At 37.3% G+C, this 14,953-nt stretch overlaps 1 protein-coding gene across 9 annotated transcripts in view; it reads left to right on the top strand.

The window, feature by feature from the left end:
• Positions 1-14,953, top strand: part of LOC133631133 (microtubule cross-linking factor 1-like) — a 130,782-nt gene that overhangs the window by 93,443 nt on the left and 22,386 nt on the right. For 8 of the 9 annotated variants that reach the window (XR_009821401.1, XR_009821402.1, XM_062023217.1 and 5 more), the window contains 2 exons: positions 1,146-1,250; positions 5,892-6,113. Coding sequence is in view for 7 of the 9 variants with exons in the window: in XM_062023217.1 (XP_061879201.1) it covers positions 1,146-1,250; positions 5,892-6,113 (327 nt within the window). In the remaining 2 variants the exon portion in view is untranslated. The remainder of the gene's footprint in view (positions 1-1,145; positions 1,251-5,891; positions 6,114-14,953) is intronic. The other variant, XM_062023221.1, reaches the window with a different exon arrangement.

Below are 14,953 nucleotides of genomic sequence, written 5' to 3'. Positions count from 1 at the left end.
TATCGGAAATTATCGGTATCGTTTTTTTTATTATCTGTATCGTTTTTTTTTGTTTTTTTTTGTTTTTTTAATTAAATCAACATAAAAAACACAAGATACACTTACAATTAGTGCACCAACCCAAAAAACCTCCCTCCCCCATTCACACTCATTCACACAAAAGGGTTGTTTCTTTCTGTTATTAATATTCCGGTTCCTACATTATATATCAATATATATCAATACAGTCTGCAAGGGATACAGTCCGTAAGCACACATGATTGTGCGTGCTGCTGGTCCACTAATAGTACTAACCTTTAACAGTTAATTTTACTCATTTTCATTCATTACTAGTTTCTATGTAACTGTTTTTATATTGTTGTACTTTCTTTTTTATTCAAGAAAATGTTTTTAATTTATTTATCTTATTTTACAATTTTTTTAAAAAAGTACCTTATCTTCACCATACCTGGTTGTCCAAATTAGGCAAAATAACGTGTTAATTCCACGACTGCATATATCGGTTGATATCGGTATCGGTTGACATCGGTATCGGTAATTAAAGAGTTGGACAATATCGGAATATCGGATATCGGCAAAAAGCCATTATCGGACATCCCTAGTAATTACCTAAACAGAACTAGCTATTTATTGATTAGCAATTGCCGAATCATGTAACATAAGCTTAATGCTAAAAAGCCAGGTTACTATCACATTCTGTAACAGACAAATAATTTCATGTAGGCTAACGTTACCTACCTGCTTCCTCTGTCTTTTTCTCGTTTCTCCTCCTCTTTTCTCTTTTTTCTTCCCTGGGCACCTGACAGTTTTGGCCGTTTTGACATCTTGTGTTGATTTTTTGATGTGGTAAGAGTCATGATACGGGAAGGGAGGGGGCGCACCGTGCGGGGGCGGGGGGTTATGTAATGTTGTAACAAATAATATTTCTATTAAATAGGCTTTACTTTGCATTTTAATTAACGTGGGATTATTTTTTGTATTTAGAAATAATAGTACCAACTTTTTTCTTTTTTTTTTAATCCAACATTTGTGGCACTGGCGTGGCGCCCCCTGCTGGACGGCGCCCTTAGCATTTGCCTATACGGCCTATGCCACGGGCCGGCCCTGCTGTGACTAACCAGCGTCTTCTGCTGTTGTGCGTTCAGCTACGGGAGGCGCCCGCTGCTGACGCGCACCAGCTTCGCGCGGATCACGAGCGAAGGACGAGAGTCGCGTCGGACGAACGGGAAACTGTCGCCTCGCTGCCGCAGGTACGAGATTGCAGGCCACAAACGTTCCTTCATTTGCATTTCTCACTACGCATCAGGCTTGTGCATTGAGGGATCACTTCCTTACATTTGAATTGAGGATGCAAACAGGAAGTCAAATTCATATTCAAATTCTAATTGGAGAGTTGCAATTCCAATTATTCATTTTGGTGTATTGCAAAATCATGTTTACAGTATTTTATATATTTCATAATATTACTACAAACTTCATGTACACAGTTAATTGGAATGTTTTGATGTGTTATAACATGTGGTGTCCCAATCCGATATTGACGTTGGATATCGGTCCAATGCAACGTTCCCTCTAAGGTGCGCGCCTGTGCAATTGCGCACTGCTCAAGCGTCCTCTGCGCACAGCAAATCTATGCCACGCACAAAATCAAATAAAAAAATAGGCGCATAACAATTTCCGACACACGGACACGACGGAGAAAACAGTTTTCGTCATCATTGTTCAAATATTGTAACGTCTGTCGAGACGCTTTGAGGACATGAATTCCATCCATCACTTTACTGAGCAAAACTCTTTATTGTCGGCCATAAACACATCACCAAAACATTAGTAAAAAAAAAATGATATCTCGCAAAAGTGGTCATTTTCTGCAGTACAAACCAGACCAAAAGCAACTTTGTTATATCAACAGCAGCCGCTCGCTCTTTCTCACTTGCGCCAACACACGCACATATGGCACTTAGCCAGTGATGCGTTTACAGCCACACAAAAAGTCGGACAACTCCAACACCACACATAAAGTGTAATACCAGGTCCTTACACTATGATTTACCAATCAAATGTGTGCTTATTCTAGTGTCATTTATTAGGAATCTTCATTTATAAATATTAATCATGAAATGCTGTTAGTATATTAAATAAATACTAATACAAATATATTTTTCACAAACAGGAAGTTGCAGGAATGTACACATGATCCCCTGCTTACATCTCATTGTGCAACATGTGAATGTTTTCATGGGAACTAAATGCAATGTCTGAAAGGGGTACAAATTATTTCCAAAGCAGGACCTCCACCCAGACAAACAATACAAGTACACAGTTCATGAAAAACAATATTTGTTGTTATTGTCATTGTAAGTGGGCCTAAACACTTATATTAGAAATGGAAATGACTGCTGTCATTTGATTATAATAATAAGAGAATGTTGTCTGTCTATCTGTGTTGGCCCTGCTATGAGGCGGGGACTTGTCCAGGGTGTACCCCGCCTTCCGCCCGAATGCACCCCCCGCGACCCCGAAAGGGACAAGCGGTAGAAAATGGATGGATGGATGGAGATGTAACTTGTTATTTATTCAGGTTTGGGCCAGGTGTGCTGCTGGTGTAGCCACAGTGTGCATGTCTGATGTTGCTCACATGGCCTCCACTCAATGCTCAGGGAGTTTTTGCCTTTGCTCACACACATGAACAATTAGAGGGAACATTGGTCCAATGTCAGCTAAAAATGTATATAGGCTCGCATCTAAAATCTCCGATGTAAGTATGTTTACTTGTGCAAAGCTGGACAGCCAGTGACCATCTAAATGTCCTCCAATAAGCACACAAGGTTGGTCTTTTCTTGTATTTTAGTCAAGTCGTTTACAAAAGCTAAAGGTTATAGCCTACTCGGAGCTGGCAGCTACACAACAGCTAAGCACACAATAGCACATAAGCTAGACATACGTAGTAAATAGAGATGTCCGATAATATCGGCCTGCCGATATTATCGGCCGATATATGCGTTAAAATGTAATATCGGAAATTATCGGTATCGTTTTTTTTTATTATCGGTATCGTTTTTTTTGTTGTTGTTTTTTTTTTTTTTTTTAATTAAATCAAAATAAAAAACACAAGATACACTTACAATTAGTGCACCAACCCAAAAAACCTCCCTCCCCCCATTTACACTCATTCACACAAAAGGGTTGTTTCTTTCTGTTATTAATATTCTGGTTCCTACATTATATATCAATATATATCAATACAGTCTGCAAGGGATACAGTCCGTAAGCACACATGATTGTGCGTGCTGCTGCTCCACTAATAGTACTAACCTTTAACAGTTAATTTTACTAATTTTCATTCATTACTAGTTTCTATGTAACTGTTTTTATATTGTTTTACTTTCTTTTTTAGTCAAGAAAATGTTTTTAATTTATTTATCTTATTTTACTAATTTTTAAAAAAAAGTACCTTATCTTCACCATACCTGGTTGTCCAAATTAGGCATGATAATGTGTTAATTCCACGACTGCATATATCGGTTGATATCGGTATCGGTTGATATCGGTATCGGTAATTAAAGAGTTGGACAATATCGGATATCGGCAAAAAGCCATTATCGGACATCCCTAGTAATAAATGTCCTTAATAGACCAATATTGCAGTAAAAAACAAGACAATATATGTCAATATAAACAAGTATCAATTAATTATAGTTGCATATTAATTAGGGATGTCCGATAATATCGGACTGCCGATATTATCGGCCGATAAATGCTTTAAAATGTAATATCGGAAATTATCGGTATCGGTTTCAAAAAGTAAAATGTATGACTTTTTAAAACGCCAGGGAGAAGTACAGAGCGCCATAAACCTTAAAGGCACTTCCTTTGCGTGCCGGCCCAATCACATAATATCTACGGCTTTTCACACACACAAGTGAATGCAACACATACTTGGTTAACAGCCATACAGGTCACACTGAGGGTGGCCGTATAAACAACTTTAACACTGTTACAAATATGCGCCACACTGTGAACCCACACCAAACAAGAATGACAAACACATTTCGGGAGAACATCCGCACCGTAACACCACATAAACACAACAGAACAAATACCCAGAACCCCTTGCAGCACTAACTCTTCTGGGACGCTACAATATACACCTCAACCTCCTCATGCTCTCTCAGGGAGAGCATGTCCCAAATTCCAAGCTGCTGTTTTGAGGCATGTTAAAAAAAATAATGCACTTTGTGACTTCAATAATAAATATGGCAGTGCCATGTTGGCATTTTTTTCCATAACTTGAGTTGATTTATTTTGGAAAGTCCTAAATTTTACTTTTTGAAACCGATACCGATAATTTCCGATATTACATTTTAAAGCATTTATCGGCCAATAATATCGGCAGTCCGATATTATCGGACATCCCTAATTAATATGCAACTATAATTATTTGCAACTTGTGTTTAGACATATATTGTCTTGTTTTTTACTGCAATATTGGTCAATTAAGGACATTTATTACATACATTGTTTAATGCATCCAGCGGGGCATCACAACAAAATTAGGCATAATAATGTGCTAATTCCACGACTGTATATATCGGTATCGGTTGATATCTGAATCGGTAATTAAGAGTTGGACAATATCGGATATCGGAAAAAAGCCATTATCGGACATCTCGAATATTAATTATACACTACCGTTCAAAAGTTTGGGGTCACATTAAAATGTCCTTATTTTTCAATGAAGATAACTTTAAACTAGTCTTAACTTGAAAGAAATACACTCTATACATTGCTAATGTGGTAAATAACTATTCTAGCTGCAAATGTCTGCTTTTTGGTGCAATATCTACATAGGTGTATAGAGGCCCATTTCCAGCAACTATCACTCCAGTGTTCTAATGGTACAATGTGTTTGCTCATTGGCTCAGAAGGCTAATTGATGATTAGAAAACCCTTGTGCAATCATGTTCACACATCTGAAAACACTTTAGCTCGTTACAGAAGTTACAAAACTGACCTTCCTTTGAGCAGATTGAGTTTCTGGAGCATCACATTTGTGGGGTCAATTAAACGCTCAAAATGGCCAGAAAAAGAGAACTTTCACCTGAAACGCGACAGTCTATTCTTGTTCTTAGAAATGAAGGCTATTCCACAAAATTGTTTGGGTGACCCCAAACTTTTGAACGGTAGTGTACATTCAAAGTCTCCAAGGCAGAAACGTATTAGAAAGTATCCAGTAACAAACGCGTCCGCATAATTCAACTTACTGTGTTCTGAGTTTAAATTAATGAATTATTGTGACCGTGATGTTGCCAAAAACTAATCAACACTCTTTTAAAAGCATACATCTGTCATAATGTTAGTGTTTTTCATACCTACCATTGTTATCTGTTTGTTTAATTTCACTTAATCGAGCCTTTACTAAAATTCCACACTACAACCTAATAAAAGTATATGTAGGATTCTTGCTGATATCATATCGGATTATTATCAGTATCGGCCAAGGGCTCCAATGTCAATATCATATCGGAAGTGAAAAAGTTGTATTGGGACACCCCTAATTATAACCTTTAAATTATGGGTGGAAAAATGCTTATTTAACCAAAATTATTAATATTATTTAAAATAGAAAGAATTTGTGTTTAATTTGAGTGTTTGTGAAGTATTTTTAGTACTGGGGCCAAAAAACCTTTGCAATAAACGTGACAAATTATTTTTGTTACTTGGCTCTAAAAAAAAAATGTTTTAATAGCAATTAATTTGATTCCACTTCCTGTAATTCCAATTCCACATTCTGTAGCAGTGGAGCCATCTTTAATAATATTTCAAATTCTTCATATCAGTTGAATTGAAATTGCAAATTCTGACATTTAGTAAGTGTTATATTCTTGCAGGAGGAAAAGCGGCCACATCCCGAGACGCAGCATGCAGCTCTGCAGTTGCCAGGCCTTCAGAGTCCGGAGTCTCCCTGGGCTCAGGAGAAGGCGGCGCTGCAACAAGAAGTCCGTCTCTTTAGACGCAACACGGCCATCTTCTACATGAAGCTCAGGTCCATCCTGGCGCAATGGAGGCTCGGACGCAAAGTCGAGGAACTCGACGAGGGCGCGCAGCCAGAGGTGACCTTTAATGGGCAGGAAGTGTCCGCGAGAACATTAGTGAACTGCAAAAAGTCAGCGTTCATAAATAAGAAAAAAAAAATACAAAAATTAGGGGTATTTAATTTGAACTAAGCAAAATTATCTGCCAATAGAACAAGAAAATTCTGCTTGTCAGGACTTTCCAAAACCAGTAAAATTAGCTAACCTCAATGAACCCAAAAATACCTTAAAATAAGTATATTCTCACTAATAACAAGTGCACTTTTCTTGGTAGGAAAAAAATTGAGACCTATTTGCTCAATATGTTGAAAAATATTCTTAAATGAAGTAAATGCTAGTGCCATTATCTTGACTTAATGATGTGCGCTCGGCATCATGATTTTTTTTCATGCTTGAAATAAGAAATTATTACTTAAGAAAGTAGTTTTATACTTGTGAGTAGGGATGTCCGATAATGGCTTTTTGCCGATATCCGATATTCCGATATTGTCCAACTCTTTAATTACCGATACCGATATCAACCGATACCGATATATGCAGTCGTGGAATTAACACATTATTATGCCTAATTTGGACAACCAGGTATGGTGAAGATAAGGTACTTTTTAAAAAAATAATAAAATAAGATAACTAAATTAAAAACATTTTCTTGAATAAAAAAGAAAGTAAAACAATATAAAAACAGTTACATAGAAACTAGTAATTAATGAAAATGAGTAAAATTAACTGTTAAAGGTTAGTACTATTAGTGGAGCAGCAGCACGCACAATCATGTGTGCTTACGGACTGTATCCCTTGCAGACTGTATTGATATATATTGATATATAATGTAGGAACCAGAATATTAATAACAGAAAGAAATGGGGGGAGGGAGGTATTTTGGGTTGGTGCACTAATTGTAAGTGTATCTTGTGTTTTTTATGTTGATTTAATAAAAAAACAACAACAACAAAAAACCAGATACAGATAATAAAAAAAACGATACCGATAATTTCCGATATTACATTTTAACGCATTTATCGGCCGATAATATCGGCAGGCCGATATTATCGGACATCCCTACTTGTGAGTGTTGATGACACAGCTTTGCAACAGTTGATATTCTAGTTTCAAGCATGTTTTACTCAATATAGGTCATCACATCTCAGCAACAAGCTGTAATATCTTACTGACATCATTTAGGACCAAAACACTTAAAACAAGTAAAACACTCTAACATAAAATCTGCTTAGTGAGAATAATTTTCTTATCAGACAGAAAATAAGCAGATATCACCCTTATTTGAGATATTTAATCTTACTTAGATTTCACTTTTTGCAGTGTGTTCTGTTGAAGAAATAAAGAATATTCATTTTCATAATTTGATGAGAGCGGAGACATTGTGAGATGTTATCTCTCCCTGAGGAGCAACATCCACACTCATTACAGCTTATTATGAACTCCTCTATCTGTTTGTTTTCCATTTTTAATCAGGACCCCCCCATCTTCAAGGCCACCTTGGGCACCATGACATTATTGAGATACAATAAAAGTCAACTTTACATATTTATAAGTTTTAAGCGAAAAGAAAGTCCCCCTCCCCCCTCAACATGGCTGAAAAAACACTATAGGCTTTGTGTCTGTCAGGTTTAAACACTGATGACATCTATTAAACAGACAAAGAAGCAAGGAATTAAACAGAGACATAATTAAATTTGGCTCAATTGAGGAGAGACGTCTGGACTGTACTCTTGCACAGTCTCACCACGCTCCTGACGAAAGATTTTATTTGGACTTTCCCTGATTACATGGCAACAGCTGTTTCTAAGGGACGGGGGTCGTAAACAACCATCGCCATTGATTACAACAGTTCAAAGAAAAGGTCGTAAACAGTTCACAGAAAAAGTCGTAAAACAGTTCAAAGAAGAGGTCTGTCAGGTTCAAACACTGATGACATCTATTAAACAAGACAAGAGGCAAATAATTAAACAGAGACAGAATTCAATTTGGACTCAATTAAAGAGAAACGCCTGGACACCTTGTACTCTGGTACAGTCTCCAGCACGCTCTGCCAAAAGATTGCACTCCTCCTTCTTTATTTGACTTTCTCCGACCACCTGACCACCGCTTCCACTTCCAGAGGGAAGTGGGTCGTAAACAGCGTTGCCTTTGGTTACAGAATAGTTCAAAAGAAGAGGTCGTAAAATAGTTCAAAAAGAGTTCCATAAAATAGTTCAAAGAGAATTCGTAAAATACTTCAAAAAGAGGTCGTCTGGAAATTGGGCAGATCCTGTCATCTCTCCGCTTTGAAGTCCTTGGGTTAGAACAATATCTTTCTGTTGATTACAATACATGAAAGAAACAGAACACCTTCATGTTGCTTCCCATCCTACACAGTGGAGTTTTACAAGCCTTCTGCTTGGTCGGATTAAAGACAGCTTTTGTCTTCTCGCCGGGCGAGCTGAACTCAATGTAACACAACGTTTTGTGATAACTTAGATACAATTATTCTGACAGCCCTCGCAAAAATGACTAATGATCTATTGCTAACGATGGATTCTGATGCGTCATCTATGTTGCTGCTTCTTGATCTTAGCGCCGCTTTCGATACCGTCGATCATAATATTTTATTAGAGCGTATCAAAACACGTATTGGTATGTCAGACTTAGCCTTGTCTTGGTTTAACTCTTATCTTACTGACAGGATGCAGTGCGTCTCCCATAACAATGTGACCTCGGACTATGTCAAGGTAACGTGCGGAGTTCCCCAGGGTTCGGTTCTTGGCCCTGCACTCTTTAGTATCTACATGCTGCCGCTGGGTGACATCATACGCAAGTACGGTGTTAGCTTTCACTGTTATGCTGATGACACCCAACTCTACATGCCCCTAAAGCTGACCAACACGCCGGACTGTAGTCAGCTGGAGGCGTGTCTTAATGAAATTAAACAATGGATGTCCGCTAACTTTTTGCAACTCAACGCTAAGAAAACGGAAATGCTGATTATCGGTCCTGCTAGACACCAACATCTATTTAATAATACCACCTTAACATTTGACAACCAAAGAATTAAACAAGGAGACTCGGTAAAGAATCTGGGTATTATCTTCGACCCAACTCTCTCATTTGAGTCACACATTAAGAGTGTTACTAAAACGGCCTTCTTTCATCTCCGTAATATCGCTAAAATTCGTTCCATCTTGTCCACTAGCGACGCTGAGATCATTATTCATGCGTTCGTTACGTCTCGTCTCGATTACTGTAACGTATTATTTTCGGGCCTCCCTATGTCTAGCATTAAAAGATTACAGTTGGTACAAAATGCGGCTGCAAGGCTTTTGACAAAAACAAGAAAGTTTGATCATATTACGCCTATACTGGCTCACCTGCACTGGCTTCCTGTGCACTTAAGATGCGACTTTAAGGTTTTACTACTTACGTATAAAATATTACACGGTTTAGCTCCAGCCTATCTCGCCGATTGTATTGTACCATATGTCCCGACAAGAAATCTGCGTTCAAAGAACTCCGGCTTATTAGTGATTCCCAGAGCCAAAAAAAAGTCTGCGGGCTATAGAGCGTTTTCTATTCGGGCTCCAGTACTCTGGAATGCCCTCCCGGTAACAGTTAGAGATGCTACCTCAGTAGAAGCATTTAAGTCCCATCTTAAAACTCATTTGTATACTCTAGCCTTTAAATAGACCCCCTCTTTTTTAGACCAGTTGATCTGCCGTTTCTTTTCTTCTCTCCTCTTCTCCCCTGTCCCTTGCGAGGGGGAGTTGCATAGGTCCGGTGGCCATGGATGAAGTGCTGGCTGTCCAGAGCCGGGACCCCGGGTGGACCACTAGCCTGTGCATCGGTTGGGGACATCTCTGCGCTGCTGACCCGTCTCCGCTCGGGATGGTTTCCTGTTGGCCCCGCTGTGGACTGGACTCCCGCTGATGTGTTGGATCCACTGTGGACTGGACTTTCACAATGTTATGTTAGACCCACTCGACATCCGTTGCTTTCGGTCTCCCCTAGAGGGGGGGGGTTACCCACATATGCGGTCCTCTCCAAGGTTTCTCATAGTCATTCACCGACGTCCCACTGGGGTGAGTTTTTCCTTGCCCGTATGTGGGCTCTGTACCGAGGATGTCGTTGTGGCTTGTACAGCCCTTTGAGACACTTGTGATTTAGGGCTATATAAATAAACATTGATTGATTGATTGATACTGTAATCAACAGATAACGCATACACCTTTCATCCTAAGCAAGGGTGCAGTCTAGGGGCCATTTACAACCACAGCTAGTTTTAATATTGTTAGAATAACATTAAACAGCAAAAATAGGGAAAAAAAAGTCACAGTTTAAAGAAAAAAAAGCGGAAATGTTGATCCTAATTAGGGATGTCCGATAATGGCTTTTTGCCGATATCCGATATTCCGATATTGTCCAACTCTTTAATTACCGATACCGATATCAACCGATATATGCAGTCGTGGAATTAACACATTATTATGCCTAATTTGGACAACCAGGTATGGTGAAGATAAGGTACTTTTTTTAAAAATTAGTAAAATAAGATAAATAAATTAAAAACATTTTCTTGAATAAAAAAGAAAGTAAAACAATATAAAAACGGTTACATAGAAACTAGTAATGAATGAAAATGAGTAAAATTAACTGTTAAAGGTTAGTACTATTAGTGGAGCAGCAGCACGCACAATCATGTGTGCTTACGGACTGTATCCCTTGCAGACTGTATTGATATATATTGATATATAATGTAGGAAGCAGAATATTGATAACAGAAAGAAACAACCCTTTTGTGTGAATGAGTGTAAATGGGGGAGGGAGGTTTTTTGGGTTGGTGCACTAATTGTAAGTGTATCTTGTGTTTTTTATGTGGATTTAATTTAAAAAAATAAAAAAAAAATTTAAAAAACGATACCGATAATAAAAAAAAACGATACCGATATTATCGGACATCTCTAATCCTAATAATAACATAAAGCGTTGTCTTTGAAGGTATGTACAGTACCTCACCACATAGCGCCTCACCACATCGCAGATTTAAAAACAAAAAAAACAAAATAAAAGTTTTTTTAAAGCATACTCTGCAATTGTTTGGTCCTACAATATCAATATTACAGTAGTATTGGCCACTAAATGAGACCAAAGCAATCAGAGCGCGCTAGTCAGTATTGTGGCCACTGATTGGCTCAGCCTCAGGCAGCATTACTATATTAGAGTTTCAAAAGTGTAAAGGTGACTAAAGGGGGTTATTTCATGTCTACACTGCAAAAAGCCAGTGTTCAAAAACAAGAATAAAAATACAAAAATGAGGGGTATATTATTTGAACTAGGGATGTCCGATAATATCGGCCTGCCGATATTATCGGCCGATATATGCGTTAAAATGGAATATCAGAAATTATCTGTATCGTTTTTTTTTATTATCGGTATCGTTTTTGTTTTGTTTTTTTTTGTTTTTTTTAATTAAATCAACATAAAAAACACAAGATGCACTTACAATTAGTGCACCAACCCAAAAAACCTCCCTCCCCCATTTACACTCATTCACACAAAAGGGTTGTTTCTTTCTGTTATTAATATTCTGCTTCCTACATTATATATCAATATATATCAATACAGTCTGCAAGGGATACAGTCCGTAAGCACACATGATTGTGCGTGCTGCTGGTCCACTAATAGTACTAACCTTTAACAGTTAATTTTACTCATTTTCATTCATTACTAGTTTCTATGTAACTGTTTTTATATTGTTGTACTTTCTTTTTTATTCAAGAAAATGTTTTTAATTTATTTATCTTATTTTACAATTTTTTTAAAAAAAAGTACCTTATCTTCACCATACCTGGTTGTCCAAATTAGGCATGATAATGTGTTAATTCCACGACTGCATATATCGGTTGATATCGGTATCGGTTGATATCGGTATCGGTAATTAAAGAGTTGGACAATATCGGATATCGGCAAAAAGCCATTATCGGACATCCCTAATTTGAACTAAGCAAAATTATCTGCCAATAGAACAAGAAAATTTGGCTTGTCAAGACTTTTCAAAACAAGTCAAATTAGCTAACCTCAATGAACCCCAAAATACCTTAAAATAAGTATATTCTCACTAATAACAACTACTATATGAGTACGTATTTTCTATTGTTTCATTGAAAATAATCTGTTTTAATATGAGACACAATTGTGTCAAAGTCATGATTTTTTCTTTTCATGCTTGAAATAAGAAATGATTACTTTAAAAAAGTAGTTTTATACTTGTGAGTGTTGATGACACAGCTCTGCAACAGTTGATATTCTAGTTTCAAGCATGTTTTACTCAATATAGGTCATCAAATCTCAGCAACAAGCTGTAATATCTTACTGAGATCATTTAGGACCAAAACCCTTAAAACAAGTAAAAGACTCGAAAATAAAATCTGCTTAGTGAGAAGAATTATCTTATCAGACAGAAAATAAGCAAATATCACCCTTATTTGAGATATTTAATCTTACTTAGATTTCAGTTTTTGCAGTGTAGAGGGCTCATTATGTTGCAAAAGGGGACGTTTACAACTGGCCTTTAACTGTATGGCAAAGAAAAGGAGCACTTGATTTGCTCACCCTAACCCACCTCAGCACAGTACGGGTAATCTGTCTCAATGGAGCTTTTTATTTTTTTTTAAGCTATCGAAAGTAATGGTAAACTAATATTAATCTGTCCACTGATTGGCTCAGCCTCAAGCAACATTGCTATATTAGATTAAAATAGTGTAAAGGTGACTAAAGGGTCTTATTTTATGTCTCAAGGGCTCTCATAATGTTGAAAAAAGTATTGAGAAGCTCGTAAACATGTCTTTATGCCCTTGCTATTAAAATATATGATTTATAATTACTTTGCGGAAATTCATTTATCACGGTCATGTCCAGAACCAATTCAATCAATCAATCAATGTTTACTTATATAGCCCTAAATCACCAGTGTCTCAAAGGGCTGCACAAGCCACATTGACATCCTGGGCTCAGATCCCACATCAGGGCAAGGACAAACTCAACCCAATGGGATAACAAAGAGAAACCTTGACAGCCCTATGTACATATTTTAGTCTAATTACAACATTTCAAAAATACACCAAAGTCATCCTTTGATTTTGCAGTATGGTAAAAGTACAAATTTGGACACAATTGTTCTAATCCATCAGGCAGTTTTTAACTAGGGAGGCACAATAAGGATACAGATAACTTCTTGCTTCTAAAGACCGACATCTATACCGTACTATCGGACTATAAGTCGCAGTTTTTTTCATAGTTTGGCCGGGGGTGGAGCGACTTATGTGTGAAATTATTAACACATTAGCGTAAAATATCAAATAATATTATTTAGCTCATTCACGTAAGAGACTAGACGTATAAGATTTCATGGGATTTAGCGATTAGGAGTGACAGATTGTTTGGTAAACGTATAGCATGTTCTATATGTTATAGTTATTTGAATGACTCTTACCATAATATGTTACGTTAACATACCAGTTGGTTATTTATGCCTCATATAACGTACACTTATTCAGCCTGTTGTTCACTATTCTTTATTTATTTTAAATTGCCTTTCAAATGTCTATTCTTGGTGTTGGCTTTTATCAAATACATTTCCCCCAAAAATGCGACTTATACTCCAGTGCGACTTATATATGTTTTTTTCCTTCTTTATTATGCGTTTTCGGCCGGTGCGACTTATACTCCGGAGCGACTTATACTCCGAAAAATACGGTAACTTATTTATGTTTATTATTTTAAATGCAGATTTAAGTTTGCGGCTGACTTTAAGGCAGTTTCTTCAGCGGCAGCCGTCGTCATTAAAGTTAAAAGTAGGGATGTCCGATAATATCGGCCGATAAATGCGCTAAAATGTAATATCGGAAATTATCGGTATCGTTTTTTTTATTATCTGTATCTTTTTTTATTTTTATTTTTTATTTTTTTATTTTTTTTATTAAATCAACATAAAAAACACAAGATACACTTACAATTAGTGCACCAACCCAAAAAACCTCCCTCCCCCCATTTCTTTCTGTTATCAATATTCTGCTTCCTACATTATATATCAATATATATCAATACAGTCTGCAAGGGATACAGTCCGTAAGCACACATGATTGTGCGTGCTGCTGCTCCACTAATAGTACTAACCTTTAACAGTTAATTTTACTCATTTTCATTAATTACTAGTTTCTATGTAACTGTTTTTATATTGTTGTACTTTCTTTTTTATTCAAGAAAATGTTTTTATTTTATTATTATTTTTAAAAAGTACCTTATCTTCACCGTACATGGTTGTCCAAATTAGGCATAATAATGTGTTAATTCCACGACTGCATATATCGGTTGATATCGGTATCGGTAATTAAAGAGTTGGACAATATCGGAATATCGGATATCGGCAAAAAGCCATTATCGGACATCCCTAGTTAAAAGTTAAAGTACCAATGATTGTCACACACACACACACTAGGTGTGGTGAAATTTGTCCTCTGCATTTGACCCATCCGCTTAATCACCCCCTGGGAGGTGAGGGTCGCAGTGGGCAGCAGCGGTGGATGCGCCCGGGAATAATTTTTGGTGATTTAACCCCCAATTCCAACCCTTGATGCTGAGTGCCAAGCAGGGAGGTAATGGCTCCCATTTTTATAGTCTTTGGTATGACTCGGCCGGGGTTTGAACTCACAACCTACCCATCTCAGGGCGGACACTCTAACCACTAGGCCACTGAGTATTGAGGCCATTGTAGCGTTGCTATCGTTTCTGGTGGCTGATAGTTTGATGTGTTGAAGCACAATGTTTTTTTTCCCCTCCTAGTGGAACGTTTGCAGAACATTTAGTCC

The sequence above is a fragment of the Entelurus aequoreus genome, linkage group LG16 (assembly GCF_033978785.1).
Source record: "Entelurus aequoreus isolate RoL-2023_Sb linkage group LG16, RoL_Eaeq_v1.1, whole genome shotgun sequence".
NCBI lineage: Eukaryota > Metazoa > Chordata > Actinopteri > Syngnathiformes > Syngnathidae > Entelurus > Entelurus aequoreus.
Note: the sequence above shows the minus strand (reverse complement) of the source record. Positions and strands in the feature narration are given on the sequence as shown.